The sequence below is a fragment of the Dromiciops gliroides genome, chromosome 6 (assembly GCF_019393635.1).
Source record: "Dromiciops gliroides isolate mDroGli1 chromosome 6, mDroGli1.pri, whole genome shotgun sequence".
NCBI classification, from domain to species: domain Eukaryota; kingdom Metazoa; phylum Chordata; class Mammalia; order Microbiotheria; family Microbiotheriidae; genus Dromiciops; species Dromiciops gliroides.
Window position 1 is genome coordinate 102,727,304 of NC_057866.1, and position 22,185 is coordinate 102,749,488.

Consider the following 22,185-nt stretch of genomic DNA (forward strand, 5'->3'; position numbering starts at 1 on the left):
TACAAGGTCAGGGTTCAGTTTGGGGTTAGGGCTCAATCTGGGTCCAAGTGATAGCTTAGTCTTGGATCATTGTTGGGCCAAGACTCACAGCACGGCCTTGATCAGGGGACAGTTTGGGATTGAGGTCAAGGGTGGGACTGTAGAAAGGGCTCACTGTGGGCCTAGGTCATAAGGAAAAGCTTCCTTGGCCCATATGAGGATGATGACTTCTAACCATCAGCTGAGCTAAGTTGGCTTATGACTATGTGTCTCATGGAGAAGAGTGGGTTCAGATGGGAGGGGGCGATCTAGGCCAGGGCTTCACATGTCCATTTCTTCTGATGCTGGATGCCGTAATCCAGGGTAGATTCATGTGTCCTGATTTATCTTTCTTGTCTTGGGTTTCAGACTCCATGTTGTTGCTGGCTGGGCTATTCTGTATCTTCAGCTGCATCTTCGTTATTTTCTTCCACACACCATATAAGCGGCTTCAGGCAGAAGCCAACACTCCCTACAGGCCCCATGGGGCAGGAAAGGACGAGGAAGATGGGGCTTCGGCTCAGTGACCCAGACATTCTACAGTCTTAGCTTCCTACCACTTCTCAACACTTGTATTAGATTTCTAGTTTGAAAATGTGTTTCTCAAAAACAACTTTGAAGAAATTTTTGGCAGAAAACATTTTCTGAAAACTGTTTTTTTGATCTCTTCTTTCTTCCTATCCCACTGGTATTCTCTCACAAGGCAAGTGCTAAGCTGGAGAGGCATTGGTAAGGGTAGGACCCAAGCAGCTTTTAGGGAATGGTATCTATACAGAAGGCAGTAGGGAGGCCCTCTAGGCTGGGCACTTAAGGAAAGACCTCATATCAGCATTGAGGGCAAACTTTTTTTTACTAAGGAAAGACATTACACTAAGCATTGGAGAGAGAGTTCAGTCCATACACCTAGGAGAGACTTTATAGTGGGCAGCAGGAGAGAATCCATGCTAAGAACTGAAAAGATCCATCAATTTAGCATTGAGGGAAGGATTTCCTCATATGGGAGACAGAGAGAAGAGAAGGGAGAGAGAAAAGAGAAGAGAGAGAGAGGGAGTGAAGAAAGAGAGAGGGAGAGAGTGTGTGAGTGAGTGTTAGTTCATTACATGTACTAAGAAGAGTCTTCACCCCAGGCCCTGAAGAAAAATGTCATTCCAGGAACTAGAAAAATTCTAAACTCTTGGAAGAAGCTCCATGCCAGAGTTTGAGAAGGAACAGACTGTAGACGGAATGAGGCCATGGTCAGGGATTTGGGACAAAGCTTCTAAGCTACTGTGCCCGCAGACCGAAACAGCCCTGGTGGTGAGATCGTCCTGTCTCAAGGTCCTAGCAAGGAAATGCTCTTCACCAGATTCATCCCAGCCTGAGGAACATAGCAAGCCTCTTCCAAGTGAGGATCCCAGCCATGGTCTAGGCCAAGGTCCTGTCCTGGAAGGCTGATGGATTTTTGACCAGACCTTGTTTAGTGACCAGGATCCCTTAAGTTTTAGATAAGTCCCAGTATGTGAGGGTATGTCCTTCATCCTGTGCAAAGGACAATAGGAAGGAGGAAAGGGAGTGAACATGCCAGATACTGGGCTAACTTGTCCAAATATTTTCTCATTTGATCCTTACAGAAATCTTGCAAGGTAGGTGCTATTATTATCCTCCTTTGACCCCAAGTCCAGAGCCCTATCTACTGTGCCACCCAGATGCCTCAATAGAACTGGAGCACCCCTTGTTATGGGGTGGTATGGAAAGAATGGGGCAGCTAAGTGACACAGTGGTAGAGCACCGGACCTGGAGTCAGGAAGACTCCTTCACACTTACTAGCTGTGTGACCCTGGGCAAGTCACTTAACCCTGTTTGCCTCAGTTTCCTCATCTGTAAAATGAGAGGGTTATATTAGAGGATCTCTAATGTGCCTTCCAGCTCTAAAAATCTATAAAACTATGGTCCTCTGCTCCAGATTAGGAGGGTTTTTCTAGGCTTCTATATTCCTGTCCCTAAGGACAAAGCTCAGTTGAGAGTTACTGACCCCCCCAGGACAAGATTTTTGGGTCAGTTCAAGAGTGGCCCTCTCCCCAATTCCACAGATGTGGGCCCCAGGGCAGGGTAGGAGACTGGATGTCTTTCAAAACTAGGCCTCTCCTAGCTCAGAACTGACAGAGCTTATTCTGGGGCCAGGTATGGGCAGCCAGGTCAGGACTGTTTGCTGAATAACCTTTATTAAATGGACAGTGTTTACCCCCGAGTCTCAGGCCTTGTTATTCTTCCTTCTCCTCTCCATGGGTGATGATGTAGCTCAAAGCTTTATAGTCCAGGTTTCCAGCTGCATCAATGGAAGCAAACTGGAATATTTGGTCAACCTGTGGGAGGTTTAGAAACGAAATCATGTCAGGACATGCTAACGAACAGGGTCACGTCACTTCCTGCGATGGCGTGGGAGGACTAGCTGGGGTAGCTCAGACTGTAGCATGTCAGGGTCAAGGTAGACCTGATGCTGGCATGTTAGAGAGAGCAGAGGTCCATGGGAGTGTGCTGGGGATGACACAGGAGAAGGCCACAGTGAGGCAGAGGGTACCGCCTCCATTGCATGGGCCTCTTGGGATAAAGGAAACCTAAGGGAAGAATTTTCCAAAGCGGTTTCACTCTCTTCATTTGTAGGCTCACTAGGACTGATGGGAGAAAAGGGAACGCTGGTGGTTGATAATCACCAGCCTGAATGTGCAGGTATAGGCTTTGTTCACAGTCTGTTTGGTGAAAGCCTACGATTTCATCAGTCTAGGGAATTGCTAGTGTAGACATTCACTCCACAGATGCAGCCCTGGAGCACTGAGAGGCTCCCAAGGCCTGAGGCAGGCCTTGAACCCAGCTCTTTCTGATGTCAGTATCCAGCAGGCTGGCAAGTAATTGCTATTCTCTGAGCTAGTAACAGGCTTAGAATAGAAGCAGGTTCAAGAAGAGTTTAGATGAGCCCTTGAATAGCAACATCACAGCAGATTAATAAAGGAGAGGATTGAGTATTTGGGGTAGATTATCATCTATAAGGACAATAGAATTAGAGGCCTAGCCATGCTATGTCCCCACCAGGGACAGCCCCTGAACTGGGGGAGTGGAGATCGTGGGGCTGGGCTAAACCTGTCTTAGCAAAATGTTAGTTTGCTCAGGTTCTCTGAGGCTCTTTCTAATTAAACTGCATCTTTGCCTCAGTTGTATGTAAGGAAACGGGATCTTCTTAAGTCCTTAAAAACATTCCTCTTCCAAATAATATTGCCCTGTGCACTATAGTTCACACAGCAAACATTTCTCACACAGATGGATAGAAGAATAAACTCAGGGTCATACTCTGGATTATTTTACAACCAGGTTCCACTAAAGTTTCACTTTCTGAAAATAGCAATTCTCCACATGATTTTCATGCCATGGAAATTTTTCCCCTCTTTGGACATTCTATGAATAGAGGCAAATAAATTTCTAGATTCTAGATCCCCCAATAAATAATAATATTAATAATAATAATCTCTGGTTATTTTTAATAAAGAGATGCTGTTTATGTATTTTAGTGATATTAGTTATTATAAATGTGAAGGGTTTTCCAAGAAAGCTGAAGAGGTTGAATGTGTTTGTATAAAATAGCTTGAAATGTTAAATGTGTTTTGTCTAAGTATGATGGAAATGAAAGAAGAAGATGGGGGAACAGAGGGAACTTTGGAGGCAACAAAGCTTGTGTTCAAGGGGAAAAGTTGAAAAAAAAGGCAAAGCCCCCAAGTGGCACAGCAAAGGAACCAATCCCCAAACCCTAAATCCATTCACTGGGAACTAGCAAAGGGCTATGGTACCAAAGCAGAGGTCTGTGTTATATTGGGAGATTCAGCAATTGAAATTTTAGGGTAAATCAGAGAATTTGAGGGTTGGTTGTAATTTCAGAGGCCATCCAGTCCAAATCCTATGTGAATCCTAGCGACATCCCTGATGAATGGCCACAGCCTCTGCTTAAACACCGCCAGTAACAGGGAAGTCACTACCAAGGTTGCTCATTTCACGTTGGGATAGCACATGACTCTTAGTAAGTTCCCCCTTATAGCAAGTCAAAAATCTGTCTCTGCAGCTTCTTACCTCTTTGTCTAGTTCTCTTCTCTAGGGCCAAGAAGAAGTCTTAGTCCCTCTTCCACATATCCTCCACCAAAGTCATTCTTTGATGCCTCACTGGTTTGCTTGTTTTTTTCCCTTTGATGCCTCACTGTTTAACAGAGGTCATCCCAGTATTTCAGAGGCCATGTCAACACAATATAACCTCTTGAGAAGGCTGAGACCAAGCCAGAAAGAGTCTGAGTAAAGACCTGGAGATAGGCTGTGTTTGATATCCAAAGACGTTAGCTAAATTTTTAAGGGCTCATCACCAAAAGGTTGCCTACACGATCAGCAGTTTTGTTGACCATGGTGATACATGAAACAGATAAAAATAGAAAATGGCTGTCGGTCCTGTGCAGCTTCCTGTTTCTGTCAGTGTATTTGTGGGAAAGGGAGGAGCAGATGCTAAAAATAACCATTTTAGACTTGTCTTTGAATAGTTTAACTTTGTATTTTGAATATGAATTCTTTAATGACTAATGAATAAATATGCAATTGGAAAAACTGAACCATATCCATGATCACATTCTCACATAAAAGAAACCAAAAGACATAAACAAATTGCAGCTGACTATACACGTAAAACTTATATTGAATTGCTTGCAATCTTAAGTGGGGATTAGAAAGGGAGGGAGGGAAGAAGAGAATTTGGAACACAAAGTTCTAAAAATTGATGTTAAAAATTGTTTTTATATGTAATTTGGGAAAAAATAATATTCTAAATAAAATAAGACAAAAAGCAAATTGCAGCTAAGTGGAAAGAAGGGTCACAGAAACTCCTAGGAAAAGCAAATATGAGTTAGTCTAGTTTGACTATGTGCCCTTAGCCAAGAAAAAAACCATAATTTCATGGGACTCTTGGTCATCTTCCTTGCATTATCTATGATGAGCATTATTAAATGAACCACTTAAAAGATCATTGGAATTTATGTGCAAAAACCCATTGCAGAGGATAAAATAGAGAAATGCCATGAAGAACTTATTAAAATTCTCCAAGTCAGGATATTACTTGATACTTAGTGACTTCAGTACAAAAATGGACATGGGAGAAAAATGGTGAAGAGTTGGAAGATGATGAAATATATTTTAAAATATGATTCAAAGTCAAGAAATGAAGTACACCAAAGGCTTATAGATTATTCAGAAGCCTCATTTTATCCTTAATACTTTCTTTAAGATAAGACTAAGAAGGTGTTTAACCAGTCAAACAAACACTAAACAACATGAGCAAAAGTGGAATTTACTATAAAGACTTCTTATTAGTGTGGTGTGCATTTTCAGAACAAGCTAGCTATGTGTATTTAGTTCATTGATTAGATCAAGAGAAAAGACCTTTTTTATTTTTGTTTTTGTGGGGCAATGGGGGTTAAGTGACTTGCCCAACGTCACACAGCTAGTAAGTGTCAAGTGTCTGAGGCCGGATTTGAACTCAGGTACTCCTGAATCCAGGGCTGGTGCTTTATCTACTGCGCCACCTAGGTGCCCCAGAGACCATATTTTTTAAAGAGTAAAGATGAGAAAAAGATAGTTATCAGCTGCCTTAACTTGACCCATTTAAAGAAGCTGTTTACTCCAAAAAATGGAAAGTGGAGAAAAAATACATTGACTTTGATTACTGACTTTTCTTAAAGAAGCTTAACTAATGTAAAAATAAAATGAGGCAGAAAGTGCCTAGAAAACCCTTGTCTTCTTTGCCAAGTGGAGATACAGAGAAGCCTAGGGCAGCATCAGTTTCAAATATATAATTTGCAAAACACTGGGGAGGGGGATGATTAAAGATTGTGAGCAGAATTGCCACACAAAACAATGAAAAGCGGTTGAGCAGGAAAAAGAGCCTGCACAAAACTTGGAAGGGGAGCTAGCCAAGCCACATCATCATGAGAACATCTGGAAGTGAAACCAGAAGGACAACAAATCTGCCAGTGTTTCTATAGCTGTCTGGTTTCCTCAACAACTGAACCCCCTTCTTAGATCAATTAGTCAAAAAGCATTTATTAAGTGCTTACTGTGTGCCTGGTATATGCACGTGGATTGCTTAGAATACTGCCTCCCTCCCCAACCCCTGCCAGAACTTTTTCAAGGAAGAGAGAGAGAGAAAGCAATTCAGTTACAGCAAGATTCAGATAAATATTATTAGATCGATTCTGATTTTTACAAATTTCACTGCTCACTCCATACTGGTATGTGATACATGGAAATAACTAGCAACAAAACCACAACCCTAAGTGAGACAAAGATCTCCATGGATGCATCTCTCCATATAGGCATGACAGTGTCCATACTGGAAAAGGAAACTCAAAATAAATGCTAGCCCCCATCATGACTTTCAGCCCCTTCACTTACTGGCAAAACATAGAAACATACAGCTCCTTACCCTCCCACACTGAAAGCTCATCACAACCACTCCTACCTACCGTGATCAAGCATGTTTCACACCTAAGTTGGTTCTAGGTTACCATTTTTTTGCCATCACCCTAAATATACAATGGGCAAGTGCAATCAATTGCTTTTCTGCTTGGTTGTCCCTGTGGCCAATGAAAGAACTAGAGGGAATCTTCCTATGTAAACAGTAGCACCAGTGGTTTTCTTCTACCAGGCACCTGATAATCCTAAGGGGGATTTTATATATATATATATATATATATTATTATTGGTAGAGCCAAGATGGCAGAGGAAAGGCAGTGACTTGCCTGAGCTCTCCCCAAGACCCCTCCAAATATCTTCAAATAATGATATAAGACAATTCCTGGAGCAACAGAACCCACAAAAGGACAGGGTGAAATAATTTTCCAGCCAAAGACAACTTAGAAGATTGGGAGGAACAAATAATCCTAAGGAAATTCAATTGAATTTTAAAGGCATTCAGGGATTGGTCTTCAAGATATTTCAGAGAGGGGGAAGATTCCAAAAGAATGGAAAAAATCAGACAATATTACTTTTAAAAAGTGACTTAAAATAGTAGGAACTTTTAACTCATATTCCTATGTTCTCATCTCTATGAAATCTTTATGAGAGAGTATATGCATGTACTGAGGCTATCCTTGAAAACCACAGAAGGGCTCATGTTTCAGATATGATTTTCTATCGAAGAACCCATTTGTACAATCACAAAACTGATTGAGAGGTATACATAATAAAAGATCCTATTGTGTGATCTGATGATTTTTTTTAAAGTATTTTACTTAGTAAAACAAAATGCAACCTTAAATTGTCACCTCCCTTGGGTATGTTAAAATTGCACAAAACTCTGACATGAAACTTGGATCCCTTTGTTCCTAGCATAATTTCTGGCACATAGTAGGCATATGATAACTGCTTGTTGATTGACAGAAAAACTCACTGATTGTTCACATTGAATGGAGGTGAAAAATAGGGAGGTAGTAGTGTTAATATTTATTGTACAAGTGTACCCGTTCTCGGATGTTATCAAACTAATTGACAACACCCCTGAAACATTACAAATTTTCTTTAGTGAAATCCATGGCAATGTGAAAGAAATTAGCTGAATTGTCTTTGTGAGAATAGCAAAACTTATGGAAAGCCTATTTTTACCCAGAGTAACATGGAGCTGAAGGCACAGCCCATTGAATCTCTCTCTCTCTCTCTCTCTCCCTACCATCTACCCATATACCTATTCCTATATCCATCTATCCATCTCTATCTATCTATCTATCTATCTATCTATCTATCTATCTATCTATCTATCTATCTATCTATCTATCTATCTACCTACCTACCTACCTACCTACCTACCTACCTGTCTCTGTCACTATATATGGATAATAAGCTGGGCCCAGAATTGAATAGGACAGTATATATGAATTGCATTTGGGAAGCTGAACAGAACCTTTAGTGATACCAGACTTCTTGCTACCACAAAGACCCATTTTATAAAACCAACATTTTCCTGGTAATGTTACATGTCTGTGAATTACAGAACACCATGATCTCAGAAGAATCAAAATGACAAGTAGTCCTACAGGTGATGGAAAGAGCGTTGGTGGGTATAAGTAGGCTAAAACATATTACCAATAACTTGTACATAAAAAGTGGTATAAAAGACCTTCCCAAGGACATATATGACCTCTCATAGGGTAGTCACATAGCATATGAATGGGGGAGGAAGGGGAAAGGAGGTAAGGGGAAAGACAATAAAGAGACAACTTGTGTGCTACACTAATATCCCAATGATATTAAAAGAGCCCATGGTCACCAGGGACTTGGTGAGGGGGTAGTGGGTGGATTCTTTATGAAGGATTTGTGGAAGGGCATCAACAATAAGAATCACACAGCCTAAACTACGTAATATCATATGCCAGGTACTGTGCTAAGCACTTTATAATTATTATCTTACTTTGTCCTCAAAATAACCCTGGGAAGTAGATGCCATTCTTATCCCTATTTTACTGATGAAGAAACTGAGGACAAGAAGTTAAAAGACATGCCCACAGTCATACAGATAGTAAGGATCTAAGGCCAGATTTGAATTCAGGTCTTCCTGGCTCTAGGTCCAGTGCTCTATCCATTGTGCCACCATCTACATTGCATATGTCCAAAGTATATGTACTGAAGGAAGGAAATAAGTATTTCTTAAGTGTCATACTATGTGCCAGACTCTACCAAATGCTCTACAAATATCTCATTTAATTCTCACAACCCTGGAAGGTAGATGCTATTATTCTCTCCATTTTATAGCTGACGAAACTGGGGCAGACAGAAGTCAAGTGACTTGCCCAAGGTCACAATCTGGTAAATGTCCAAGGCTGGATTTGAACTCAGGTCTTCCTGACACTAGACCCAGCTCTCCACTATCCACTAGATGTCTTCAGTGAAGGACCAGCTATTAAGCTAAATTCCTAAAACTAATTTTTAAGAAATTTAAAAGATGAATTATATATAAACTTTTAAACTTAAGTATTAATATTTGGAAAATCACGTAATTCACATATGATGGAATTTTGATAACCTGAACAATAGGCATTCTTCGTCCACTTGTTTTTTTGAAACTTATTTATGAATCTCTGACTCATTCTGAGATTTGATTTTATAAGTACAAGGTCATCTATAAATGAGACTCACCAGAAGATCTCACTATCTCTATCTTCTTCCATTTAGATTCTGTCCTGGACATCTTCCATGACAATTGCAAACATCTTTAGTGAACCAATATTCCTCTCTTTAATACCCCATTTGTTCAAATAATCAGAAGATAATCAAGCAAAGTTTTGTTATTTCTCCCAAGATATTTAGTATGACCTTAACATAGGCAAAGAAAATTCCCAGTTGGAGGAAAGCCTTTACAATTTGTTCTTCCAAATTAAAAAAAAAAATCTGTAATCAAGAAAAAATAAGTACAGTGTGATCTTATCTTTTTAACTTCTTAAAGCAAATTTTGGGACTGTTAAAATGCAGCCTACTATAGAATATAATTTACAAAAGCCTCCCTTTTTCCTTCTATTTTCATCAAATATATCCTTCCTATTTACGTAGATTCCTTTCATACTTTTTTATAGATGAGAAAGTAGGGATATAGATCAATAGACATTGATTTTCTCTTGATTGACATTTTTCTGTAGTAATACTATTCATGATTTCCCCCTAGTTCTTTGGTATTTTTGCTTCCATTGGTTATCTTGAGACTTGTTCTCTTGTGCCCTCAAAATGATGTGGCCTCCAGCATAGCCCTCAGCTGTTTATACCTGGTTTATTCCAGTTGCTTTTACAGTCTTTATGTGATTTGTTGACATTTCAAATTCCTCCTGCAGCACTGTACCAATGGAAATGTTTGAATCTAGATATAGTGGCTCTACTGTGATTTTGGGGGGACAATCATTATAGAAATATTGGCAGATCTTTTCTAATTTTTGTTTGTTTGTTGTCCTACTTCTAGCTTCATTAATACATTTCTTGGGATGATCTGATCTAAATGGGTCTCACTCTAAACTTTCTCTAGACCTGTTTTTCCTTCTATGGCTTCTTGCTGTTTTATGAGGAGATATGGCTAAGGATCTTCCACCTTCCTCCTTTATAAGGTTTTACTAATGACTTTATATTCAAAGTCCATGTTGCTCCTTCCATGACTCTCTAATTAGTGAGGAGATCTACTGCCTTTTTTGTCTATTCTGACACCATGATGACAGAAGTGGAAGAGCTGCCCAAACCTGAAGGACCAATTTATGTTATTTGTTTCATGGGTTGTATTAGTGAAAGGATTCATCCCCCAGTCTGCTTGAGATGAGCCCCACTATACTTTGGTAGGCTGGTCCTTTGGGAGACAGCCAGCATCCATTGCTAGTTTTGTACATGAAGCCTTTCCAGCACTCTAGAACCTGCCTGAGCTTGAACCGTGCCTTTGAGAACTCATGGCTACCTCCATACCATAGTATTTCTAGTGAAAATTTTGTGGAGGGACTTGTCATTGTCCTTCCTAAAATGTAGCATGCAGAATTGAACACAATAATCCAAATGTAGTCTAACCAGGGCAGAGGTTGGTGGGACTATCATTTCTTTCAGTCTGGTTATTCTGCCTCTATTACCGTGGCCTCATTGAATTAGACCTTTTAATTATCATGTCACTTTGTCAGCACATCTTGAGCCCATTAGAGCTCCAAGAGTATTTTCCACTCATGACTTATAGCTTTCATCCTATGGTACCCAAGAGTAAATCTCCACCATACAACAGCCATTAGAGTCATGGACTCCTTTGGCAGTCTGGTGAACCCTATGGACCCCTTCTCAGAATCATATTTTTGAATTAATAAAATACATAGGATTATAAAGAAGGTCAATTATGTCAAAATGAAAATATTTTTTCTCATCTAAGTTTATAGAATCTCTTAAGTCCATAGACCCCCGGTCAAAAACCCCTGGTACAGGTGCTCTCAAGAAAAACTGGTCATTAGTATCATATGGGAGAAACTTGGTTTACATAAGAAAATCAGTTGTTCTCATGTTCCTCCCATTCCCCATACCTGGCTTTCAGTGACTAGCTCTGTAGACACACAATATGAGCCTCCCTCTAGTGAGGGAGGGATTAACCACGGCTCATGGGCATCAGTGACACCCCCAAGATCTCATCATAGAGAACATTGTGTGCTACCTTTGGACTCCTGGACAACTAGACAGCCTCTGAGTGCCCAGGATGGAGTACAAGCTCAGGGCGTTGTAAACTATTTTAGTGATAAGTCCAAGGGGAAGATTCATGGAGCATTTCAGGGATCCAGAAGCCACTGTGGCTGTGCAATCACACTCAGAACCCTCTAACCTTGTAGTAGCCACACCGGAAATGAAGCAGGTTACTGAGTCATCTATATGATTTCAGTCTACCTGGGCACTCAAGAATTAAAGTTGGGTGACTGATCCTTGTTAGAACTCTTTCCCCTTTCTCTCTTATACCACCCCAGGAGCCTGTGTCTTGGAGGAGACCCCATAGGCAGGAGACTCTCCAGGAAAAGACTTGTCTGTTCCCAAAATGCCCTGGCACCTCAGGATTTCCTCCTCTCTCTCATGGGGTAACATACCTACTGTAGGAAGGGGCGTAGGAGAAAGACCGACAGAAAACAAACAAACCTCTTCTGCAGTCATCTTGTCAGCCTGGGACATCAGCAAGCGCCTTATGCTAATAAAAGCAGAAGGGACAATCGTCCTGGTTACTTCGACCTTTTAAAGAGAAATGCCACAGTATCCCAATGACCAATCAGATTCTACCCCGGAACTCTGGCCTCCAGGGAATGGATTTTTCAACAGCTTATGTGACTTACAGAAGAAATCAAGTCTCTATCAGAACTACGTATTAAAGTATGCTTTCCAATTGGTGAGCAGATTATGTGTGTCATTAAGACACACACACACACACACACACACACACACACACACACGCTCAGAATCCATATGAAGTGAGATACTGCCTCCCTCCAACCTTCTGATCTGACCCTGTATCTCAGCAGGGTCAACCCTCACTCTCAAGGACCTGACCCTTAAAGCCCAATGTCCCTTCCTTACTTCCTCTGGCCCTCACTCCTGACTTTTTTTTTTCACTTCCGTTGACCAGGAACCTTTCACAGTCCCTTAGTCCATCCTGCCATATTCCTCATTTCTCCATCCCCGCATCTCCACATCCTAGAGACAAATTGAAGAGATTTACTAATCCTTGTTGATGCTCCCTTTGGCGTCTGGGTCCAGCATCTTGAAGGCATTCAGTATTGTCTCCTCTGCATCTGTCCCTGCAGAAACAACCAGGAAGATGAAATTAGCTAAGACCTTGTAAGAGAGTCTAAGGGAGCCTCCCTTCCCTCCGGAGTGTCCAGGTCTGGACCAAGTCAGACTGCCAGAGTTAGAAGAGATCCCAGACGCCAGCTATTTTAAAGAAGAAACTGAATGGAAAGGGCCTATTCCCAGACACACAGAAGAATGGCAGTAAGTTCAAGACTAGAGGTCTCTGGTATCCTGACTGCCAGGGTCCACTTTCATAAAGAGGAAGGAGTGCTGGATGTGGAATGAGGCAACCTCCTTTCAAATTCCAGCTCTTTAACTTGACCCTGGGAAAGTCACAATATCACTGAGCCTCAGTTCCCCCATCTATAAAGTGGGGGTGCTATGTTTATAACTCACTCCCTCACAGGGGAAGGAATTGCTTGGCAAACCTTAAAGAAATATTATTTCTCCTGTAGATAGGAAGGGGAGACAGGAACGTGGGCTGGAGCAACAAGAGAAGAAAAGACCCTGGAAGAGCTGGTGGTCGGTGGAGAAGGGGAGGTCCCAGTGAGCCAGCACGGTTCTGACACTGACTGTTGATCAGAGTGGGCTGGGTGGTCAGGTATGGGCTTCCTGGAGGAAGGGACCTGAGCCTTTGAAAGCTAAGGAAAATCAGGGACTGGGCACGTGGTCCACATTCCATCTGGGCAATGAGACATGAACAGGTCTGTCCCAGGAAAAGGAGGAGTGCCTGGAGTTTCCTTGGCTTCTGGTGGGCACAGCCTGGGGAGATGCCTAGCAGGAGCCCAAGGCCTGGGACCAGCAGGCTGTCTGACCTCTACCTTAGCTGCAGCTCAGTGAACTCACCATTCAGCTTCTCTCCAAACAGGTTCAGGAACATTGTGAAGTTGATGGGGCCTGAGGCCTCCTTCAGCATGGCATCCAGCTCATCATCTTTAACATTAGTCTTACCTGTATCGGGAAGGCAGGGAAGGAGGAAAGCTCGGGAAAGTGGGAGTGGGGTGGGATAGGGAGGGAGAGAAAATGACAAGTTGTGGGGAGTGGGGAAAAGGGACCAGGGGTGCATTGAGAAAAGGAGGAAGAGAGAGGGAGGGGAAGAGGAAGGGACAGAGAAGGGAATATAGGGAGGGGGTTAGGAGGAGGGAGGGAGAAACAAAGAGAGAGAGAGAGAGAAGGGGAAGAAGAAGGAAGAGAGAAGGATGGGGAGAGAAAAGGGAGAAAAAAGACAAGAAGAGGATTAGGGAAGGAGAGAGATAGGCAGGAAGAGACAGAGAGGGAGAAGGCGGAAGGAGGACAAAGAAATGAGAGTAGTTTGAGGTTGGAGTGAAGAGTCCAGGACAAAAGAAACCAGAGACAGAAACCAAGGAGAGAGGGGGAAAGAAAGATGGGAGCAGGGAGAGGGAGAGGGCAAAGCCAGGGATAGAGAGACAAAGGCAGAGTTGGAGACACACAGCCAGAGAAGTTTCATTCCTGCACATGAATTATAAGGGGAAAAGTGTCACTAGCATTAGACTCCTCTAAGATTATGTCCAACCCCCTGCTCCCCCATCCTCCTAAATAGCCAAGCCTCACCTCACATACCTCCACACCATTTAATCATAATGCTAGAAATAATTAGTAAGGGCAGCATGATGCAGTACATAGTTTGCTGGGCATGGAGCCGGAAAAGCCTGGGTTCAAACCCCACTTCTGACACTAGCTATGTAACCTTAGGCAGTCATTTATCATCTAAGTTCATAAATTTAGATGTGACTTAGGTTGCCATGTAGTCTAAGCCCCTCATTTTACTGATGAGAAAATGGAGCCTGAGAGATATTAAGACCTGCCCAGGACCGTGCATCTCAGCAGTAGGTGTCAGAGACAGGCTTGGAGCCCAAGGTTGCTAACTCCTAAGTCTTGTGCTCCATCCATTATTCTTCCTGCCTTTCCAGTTTGACTCCACGCACCTCCTTGGTCTGGCATCCTAAATCACACAGGCTGATATTACAGGTGCTTCCAGTATTTGAGTAAATGATCACCCCCTCAGTATGTTATCTTGGGCAGAATGGCAATGAGTAGAGCATAGAAGTGAATAAGCAGAACAGCACAGGATGGAGTGCATTTGGGAAATGGCAAACGGTTTTTAGTGACCCCGAGCTCCTCCCTGACACAAAAGCCCATCTTTTAAATACTATTATTCTCCCAGTGATGAATCCCAGTGGTTGTGAATCACGAAATGCCACACTGTAGGAAGAGTCCAAACTATGGGAGCCCCAAAGGATGATGAACTCCACAGTGGGTGTGAGTGGGTTGCAACGCATTATTACTGATGGCTTGTATAGGAGAAGTGATGTATAAAACATTATCAAAGAAATTTATGTCCAGGAATGGAAGTGGGCTGGTCATGCAATGAGAAGAAGGGCTAGCAGATGGACAGCCTGGGTGCTCTAATGGTATTCACAGAATGTTAAAAGACTTCAAGGATGGCCTTGGGGCTGGATCCACTGGCAGATTTATGAGAGGGCAGGGCAAGAATTACACTGGAGGAGGAGATGTGAATAGATTGAGATCTAGGCCAGAGGAGTGCTCACATCAATGAGATAATGGACCCATTGATGTATGAAGGTACAGTAATGAGAAGGATCATCATAAATATGACAGTTCACCCTTGTTTGGTGCTTTGAACCTTTCCAAGGGCAGAATCACATCATGTGACAGAAGCAGGGCAGGAAAAATCATCTCAAGTCTCTCCCCACTCCCATCCACTCTCACTCAGCTGCTTTCAGTGTTGTTGTTGCTTGTTTGTTTTTAAGACTGGGTCTCCTTTCACAGCCAGGCTAGAAATGTGGCAACCACTCTATAGCCCTGATCCCAGCCCTGATGAGCAGGGAAGCTGTGACCTGGGCTGGTCTGCACTTCCTTAGGCAGCCTAGCGGCCTGCCTAAGGCTCCCTGTTCCTTAATCCCTTCTTGGTCTCTGTTTCAATGGCCAGGCTCTGCCCACTTCAGCCCTTCTCTCTCTCATGGAGCCTAGAGATAGACATGGCCTCTATGCCATCCTCCTCTTTATGCTGCCTGCCCCCAGCAGCATCCTCCTGGGACATTTCCAGCTCCTTACCTATTCAGACTCTCATTCTTCCACCTTGGCCCAAAGCCCTGAGTTTTCTCCCTTGGACTGTATGCTCCGCCCAGGACCCTGGTGAGCTCTACCTGTAGGCTTTGGTTAAATCTGGCCAGAATTTATCCCCTGCCTCCCTCTCAATTATTCTTATTTGTCCCCACAGCCACCATCACCCATAAACCTAAGGGCAAGTGTTAGTCCCCAAACATGTAGTTTATGTTATGATGTTAGATGTTAGAACTCCATTATGTTATCTTAACACAGAAAGAATAGAAAGGCAAGGGGTGTATGGCAGTGAAACAAGGCCCTGGCTTTGATTCAGAAGACCTATTGCAACTCTTAGTTACCCCATTTCTATTCCTTTTTTTTTTTTTTTTGGCAGGTCAATGGGGTTTAAGTGACTTGCCCAGGGTCACACAGCTAGTAAGTGTTAAGTGTCTGAGGCCGAATCTGAACTCAGGTCCTCCTGAATCCAGGGCCGGTACTCTACCCACTGTGCCACCTAGCTGCGCCATTAGTTACCCCATTTCTAAATCTCTGTTCAACTTTACTGGAGGGTTGAAATGATGGCTGGGAAGGGGTTTTGTAACTATAGAGTGCTGTGCACATGAGGGATTATGAATATTACTAATTTTGTGACATCATGATAATGAGATATTCTTGGAAATCATTCATATATGTTTTTGAAAGTAGCTTAGGATGGATTTTCCTTCTGAGAATACACACCTAGGGAGGCGTAGGTGTCCTTCAAGTCCTCCTTGTCGATAAATCCATCCCTATTCTGGTCCATCAGTGTGAATGCCTGCCAACAAACCAGGCAAATCAGGGATGAGAGGAATAGAAGAGGAAGGGGAGGCTAAATCCCTTGCTGGGTCTCAGGATAGGTGTTTATTATTTTTTTTTGGGGGGGGGTAATGAGGGTTAAGTGACTTGCCCAGGGTCACTCAGCTAGTAAATGTCAAGTGACTGAGGCTGGATTTGAACTCAGGTCCTCCTGAATCCAGGGCCAGTGCTTTATCCACTGCGCCACCTAGCTGTCCCCCAAGCATTTACTATTAAAGCCCTTTGCTGACTCAGTCCTCATACTTACGTTCACAGAGAGGAAATAGGATGTGTTTATCTATTAAGAATACTGTATAGACCCAAGTGTTACCCCAGCCCCTTCCCTATAGGCTTGTGTCACTTTAAAGTGATCCCAAAGAGGAAAATTGGGATCGACACACCTGATAAACTAAGGGAAATCGGCTTTTCCAGTTCACAAAAGGATTCCCAGATTTACAGGCAGGTGTGCCTTGAGTTTCCCTGAAAGGAAAAGTTCTTAGGAGCACTTGAGACAGGCAGAGGTCAGGGAAGGGGAAGGGAGACAGGGGAGAGGTGAAATGGGAGAGAGACTTACTTCTTTAAATTCCTGAATCTGTGTCTGTTCGAAGTTGGAAAAGACATTGGATGAGGCCCTCTGAGCACGAAGAGCGCCACCTTCCTTCTTCTTGGTCTTCCTGCTAGCCTAAAATGGGAGGAAATAGTTCAGAGGTGGCCAAGGAGTCCCTGAAGAGCACTGACGATTCCTTCCCCCAGAGGTTAGGAGGTCCAGGGAATAGTATCATCACCAATTCCCCCTTCCTTCTCTCCAGTCCAAGAAGAAAAGGTATTCCAAGGCTCGCTGACTCAAACCAGTTATTCTTCCTATACACTGAATGCCCTTCCCTCCTCTTTTAAGGTGTTTTAACCTCTTTTAAGATGTTACTTGCTCCAGGAGCCACCCTCTTCTTCTTATACACCTTTAATGTCTCCCAAATCACTGTTCCTTCCCCTCTGCCTACATTCTTCCTAATCACAAAAGTCTTTCTTTGACCCTTCTAACTCATGGAATATGATGTTCACACCCTGTGGTCCATAGATAGATTTCAGGGGATCTGTGAATTAATTTTTTTTTTATATTTTGATAACTGTGTTGCAATAGAATTAGTTTCCTTTGTAATCCTATGTATTTTATGACTTTTAAAAATAATATTCTGAGTTGGGGTCCATGGGCTTCCCCAGGCCACCCAAGTGGTCCACAACACAAAAAGGTGAAGAACCCCTAACACAGAGCTAAAGTCCCCTAATTTTCCTCCCCTTCATTGCTAAACTTATTTAGAAAGTTAGCCACAGACAATGTCTCCACCACTTAACTCCCAACTTTCTTTTCAGCCCCTTGTAATTGAGTTTCCATTCCACTCCCCTACTGACTTTAAGGTCACCGGTGACCCAGTTTTCAAACTCTTTTAGTCTCGTCTTCAGGTTCCCCACAGCACCTGACACCAAGTACTGCTGCCTCTATCTGTATTTTTCTTCCTTTTTCAGCTTGGGAGTCACCAATCTCTTCACATCTCCCAAAGTTTTCCTTCTAAGACTCCTTCAGTGGCTCCTCACCTCCTTTCTGACCCCGTAAAGCTGATATTCTGTGAGGCTATATTCTTGACCCTCTTCCCTATCTACACTCCTTTGCTTGGCAATCTCATTCCTTTCTACAGTTTTAATTCTCCTCCTCCCTATCCCATCAGATAACTGCCAGATCTTTATCCGCAGTCCTGAGCTCTAGACATAGAGGATACCTCTAATAAGATGTTCTGCCAGCCTCTTAAAACCAGCATGGGGTTCTCCTCCTTTTGACTTTTCAGTCTGCAATGCCCCCATTCATTGTCATCCTTTTTATAATCTTAGAATAGTTTCAATTATTGCCATCTCCCTCACTTCTCCTATTGAATCCAATACCAAGACCTTTCAATTCTGTCACTGATCATCTTGGCCCTGTCTCCTTTCCTATATTCCTAGGGGTCACCCCTTCTTACACACCCTCATTCACACCTGTCTGGACCAGTATAATAGACTCTTTTTATTTATTTATTTATTTATTTCAGGGCAATGAGGCTTGAGTGACTTGCCCAGGGTCACACAGCTAGTAAGTGTTAAGTGTCTGAGGCCGGATTTGAACTCGGGTACTCCTGACTTCAGGGCCGGTACTCTATCCACTGCGCCACCTAGCTGCCCCCTCCATAATAGACTCTTAATGGTCCTTTATGCCCTTGCTCTCTCCCTCCTTCAGACTCAAGTCACAACAATCTTTCTTACTCATAAAGCTGGTCATGTCACTATTCAAATATCTTCAGTTTTTCCCTATCACCTGAGCAAAAAGGCCAGACTTCTCAGCGTTGAATGGCCCCCACAACCTGTGGGCACCTCACCTTTTTAGCCTTGTCTAATACTACTCACTTTCATGAATTCTACATCTTAGTGAAAGTGGACAACTCTCCTTCCAAACACCCCCTCCCCACATATCCTATATTCTTCTTTTTGCTTGGGGTGTTTGATGTGATAGGAATATCCTCTTTCTCTTTAACTACTGAATTTCTAAATCTCCCCTCCCCCCCTCCAAGGACCATCTCAAAGGTCACATTCTCCATGGGACCGGTCAGCAGTGACCCAAACTCAGAGCTGGCTGATGTTAGTACTAGTCCTCTCAAGCTTTCCTTCTCTGGAGGGGCTAACTGGGATAAACAGAGGGTATGGTTACATTCCACAATCGGTGATAACCAGGAGCCTCTTACAGATTCTTACAGAATACCATCCTTGGGCCTGGCACCTTGTGACACTTACCATTTCTCTGGGTCGAGACTCTCCTGGTGCAGCTTTTGCCTTCCTCTCTTGCCCTCCTGCAGGCCTCCTCTGCTATGATGAGAAGAGGGTACCATGGGTCTTAAGTTCCTGCTAGACAGTCCCTCGGGACAGCTCAGGCTTCCACTTCAGATCCACTCCCTACATGGGCAGACTTGCAGATACCCACAGACCCCAGGGACTGAACAACTGTTGTGTGTGTTTAGTGGGGGTGGAAGGAGGGTGTGATCCAAGCAGGAAAACCTGGCGAGGGCTGCATATCTGAGTATGGGGAGGAACTCTGAGAGGAAGATGGTGGGGAAGGTCTAAGGGCTGAAAGATCTGGGGGAAGGGTACAACTGAACAGAGAGAAGGGTTTGGGGGGAGAAGGAGATCCTGAACAGGGAGATAATGGAGTGGGGTTGTCTCAGGGTAGAGAAACCTGGAGGTATATATTTCTGAGCTAAGAGACCTAGGCCTGCAGAGAACTCTGCATGGGGTACGTTAGGTCAGAGAGTAGTAGAAGAAATATCAGAGCAAGACCAGAGATTTGGGAAGGGGACTTTAAGCAGGGAGGGGTAGCATTCCAGGACAGGGAGATCTGGGGCTATGAGGGGCTATAAAGTGAGTCTCCTGTTTAGGGCAGAAGAGACTCAGAAGCTGTCTCTGAGTATTGAGATCTGTGTTAATTGTCCCATCCCTTCCTCTTCCCACCCCTAAACTTGGAAGAACAACAAAAAATGCAAACAATGGAGAGCCTAAAAGCAGTGATTCTTAGCCTTTTTAAGGACATGAACCTCTTTGGCAGTGTACTGTAGCCAAGGATGCCCCTTTTAGAATAATGCTTTTATATTAATTCAGTGCATAGGCTTACAAGGGAAACCAGTTCTATTGAAACAGTTATCAAAACATTAAAAAAAAAATTCCCATTAAGAAATCCTGTTTTAAGAATTATAAAACACTTTTCACACAAATAAAGTCAGATCTAAACAATTGCTCATGGGTAGGCTGAGCCAATTTTAAGGGCTAAAATGCTAACTATACTGTCTAAAATATCTAATGAATGGTCGCCAATAAATTATACGCTTTAGCAAGAGTTAGACTTTTAAGCATTTATTAAGGAGAATAAGAATTTGGTAAAGAGAGAGAGAAAGGCCTAGATTCATCTATCTATTAAAGGGAGAACACATTTGTAGCTGCCTTCTCCACCAGAGTCCTCAGGAAAGTGAGCAAGCCAGGGCACCAGCCTCCCCCTTCTTTCTCCCACAAGCAAACATCACTTCCTGACGCCAAAGAAAAGACGCATGGTCCTGCCCTCAGAGGCCCTCTCCTCATGTTGGAGCTTTCCTACAGTAAGTCTCCAGCAGGTGGCGTCATTCCAATCATTACATAATATAATAAAAATGACAATCCTACCTAAGTTAATTTATTTATTTAGTGCTATACCAAAGTATCAAAAACATTTTATAGATCTAGAAAAAATAATAACAAAATTCATCTGGAAAAACAAAAGCTCAAGGGTATCAAGGGAATCAAAGAAAAAAAAAACACAAAAGAAGGTGGTCTAGCAGTACCAGATCTCAAATTATATTATAAAGCAATAATTATCAAAACAATCTGGTACTGGCTAAGAAATAGAGAGGTGGATCAATGGAATAGAATAGGTAGAAATTATACTATAGTAAATGACTATAATAATCTAGTATATTATAAGCCCAAAGATCTAAGCTTTTGGAACAAAAACTCATTATTTGATAAAAACTGCTGGAAAAACTGGAAAACAGCATGGCAGAAACTAGGTATAGACCAACACCTCACACCATATACTAAAATAAGGTCAAAATGGGTACATGATTTACATATAAATGGTGATACCATAAGCAAATTAAGAGCATGGAATAATTTATCTGTCAGATTTATGGACAGACAAAGAATTTAGGAACAAAGAAGATAAAGAGAGCAAAACAAAATGTAAAATAGTACAAACAAAACTAATGCAACCAAAATTATAAGGGAAGCAGAAAAGTGGGAAAGAATTTTTGAAACAAGTATCTCTGATAAAGGCCTCATTTCTCAAATATATAGAGAACTGAGTCAAATTTATAAAAATACAAGTCATTCCCCAATTGATAAACAGTCAATGGATATGGACAGGCAGTTTTCAGATGAAGAAATCTGTATCTATATCTATAATCACATGAAAAATGCTCTAGATCACTAGTGATCAGAGAAATGTAAATTAAAACAACTCTAAGGTATCACCTCATACCCATCAAAGTGGCAAATATAACAAAAAAGGAAAATATTGGATGTTGGAGGGGATATGGGAAAACTGGGATGCTAATCCACTGTGGGTGAAGTTGTGAAAAGATCCAACCATTCTGGAGAGCAATTTGGAACTATGCCCAAAGGGCTATAGAACTGTGCATATCCTTTGATCCAGCAATACCACTGCTAGGTTTGTATCCCAAAGACATCCCAAAAAAGAGAAAAAGACCGATTTTACAAAAATGTTTCTAGCAGCTCTTTTTGTGGTGGCTAAGAATTGGAAAGCAAAGGAATGCCCATCAATTGGGGAATGGCTAAACAAGTTGTAGTGTATGATGGTGATGAAATATTATTGTGCTATGAGAAATTATAAACAGGATGATTTCAGAAAGGCCTGGAAAGACTTGTATGAACTGATGTATGTTGAAGTGAGCAGAACCAGGAGAACATTGTGTACAGAGCAATATTGTTTGATGAAGAACTATGAATGACAACTATTGTCAGCAATACAATGATCCGAGTTAATCCCAAAAATGATGAAGCATACTATCCACCTCCAAAGAAAGAACTAATATTGATGGAACACAGACTGAAGTATGCTGTTTTTCACTTTCTGTCATTTTTTTCTTTTATTCAAATTTTATTGTACAAAATGACTAATATGGTAGTGTTTTACATAATTGCACATGTGTAACTCACATCTGATTGCTTGCCTCAGGGAGGGACAAGGAGAGGGAGGAAAGGAGGGATAAAATTTGGAACTAATTTTAAGTAAAAATGTTTATTATTAAAAAAAAAGAAAGAAAGAAATCCTGGTTTAGAATTAGAAGCAGGATAGAATATCTT

The 22,185-nt window shown here is 42.2% G+C and overlaps 2 protein-coding genes across 3 annotated transcripts in view; one reads left to right on the forward strand and one right to left on the reverse strand.

The window, feature by feature from the left end:
• Positions 1-3,480, forward strand: part of SLC49A3 (solute carrier family 49 member 3) — a 60,466-nt gene extending 56,986 nt beyond the window's left edge. For both annotated transcript variants that reach the window (XM_043971235.1, XM_043971237.1), the window contains one exon: positions 388-3,480. In XM_043971235.1, coding sequence (XP_043827170.1) covers positions 388-545 — 158 coding nt within the window. In that variant the 3' untranslated portion in view covers positions 546-3,480. The remainder of the gene's footprint in view (positions 1-387) is intronic.
• MYL5 (myosin light chain 5) lies at positions 2,253-19,130 on the reverse strand. The gene is made up of 7 exons (XM_043971238.1): positions 19,075-19,130; positions 16,835-16,942; positions 16,165-16,240; positions 13,186-13,290; positions 12,269-12,347; positions 11,695-11,743; positions 2,253-2,360 (listed from the first exon to the last, which is right to left on the reverse strand). The coding sequence occupies exons 1-7, from the start codon at positions 19,075-19,077 to the stop codon at positions 2,259-2,261; spliced, it is 522 nt and encodes a 173-aa protein (XP_043827173.1). The 5' UTR covers positions 19,078-19,130; the 3' UTR covers positions 2,253-2,258.
• Between the last annotated feature and the right edge of the window lie 3,055 nt (positions 19,131-22,185).

Excerpts from the sequence above, each read along its gene's own strand:
- MYL5 (XM_043971238.1), bottom strand. Across the intron at positions 11,744-12,268 it reads GGGAGCATCAACAAGGATTA|CATAAGGCGCTTGCTGATGT; the intron begins GTAAATCTCTTC and ends TGCTTTTATTAG. Across the intron at positions 2,361-11,694 it reads ACAAGATGACTGCAGAAGAG|GTTGACCAAATATTCCAGTT; the intron begins GTTTGTTTGTTT and ends AACCTCCCACAG.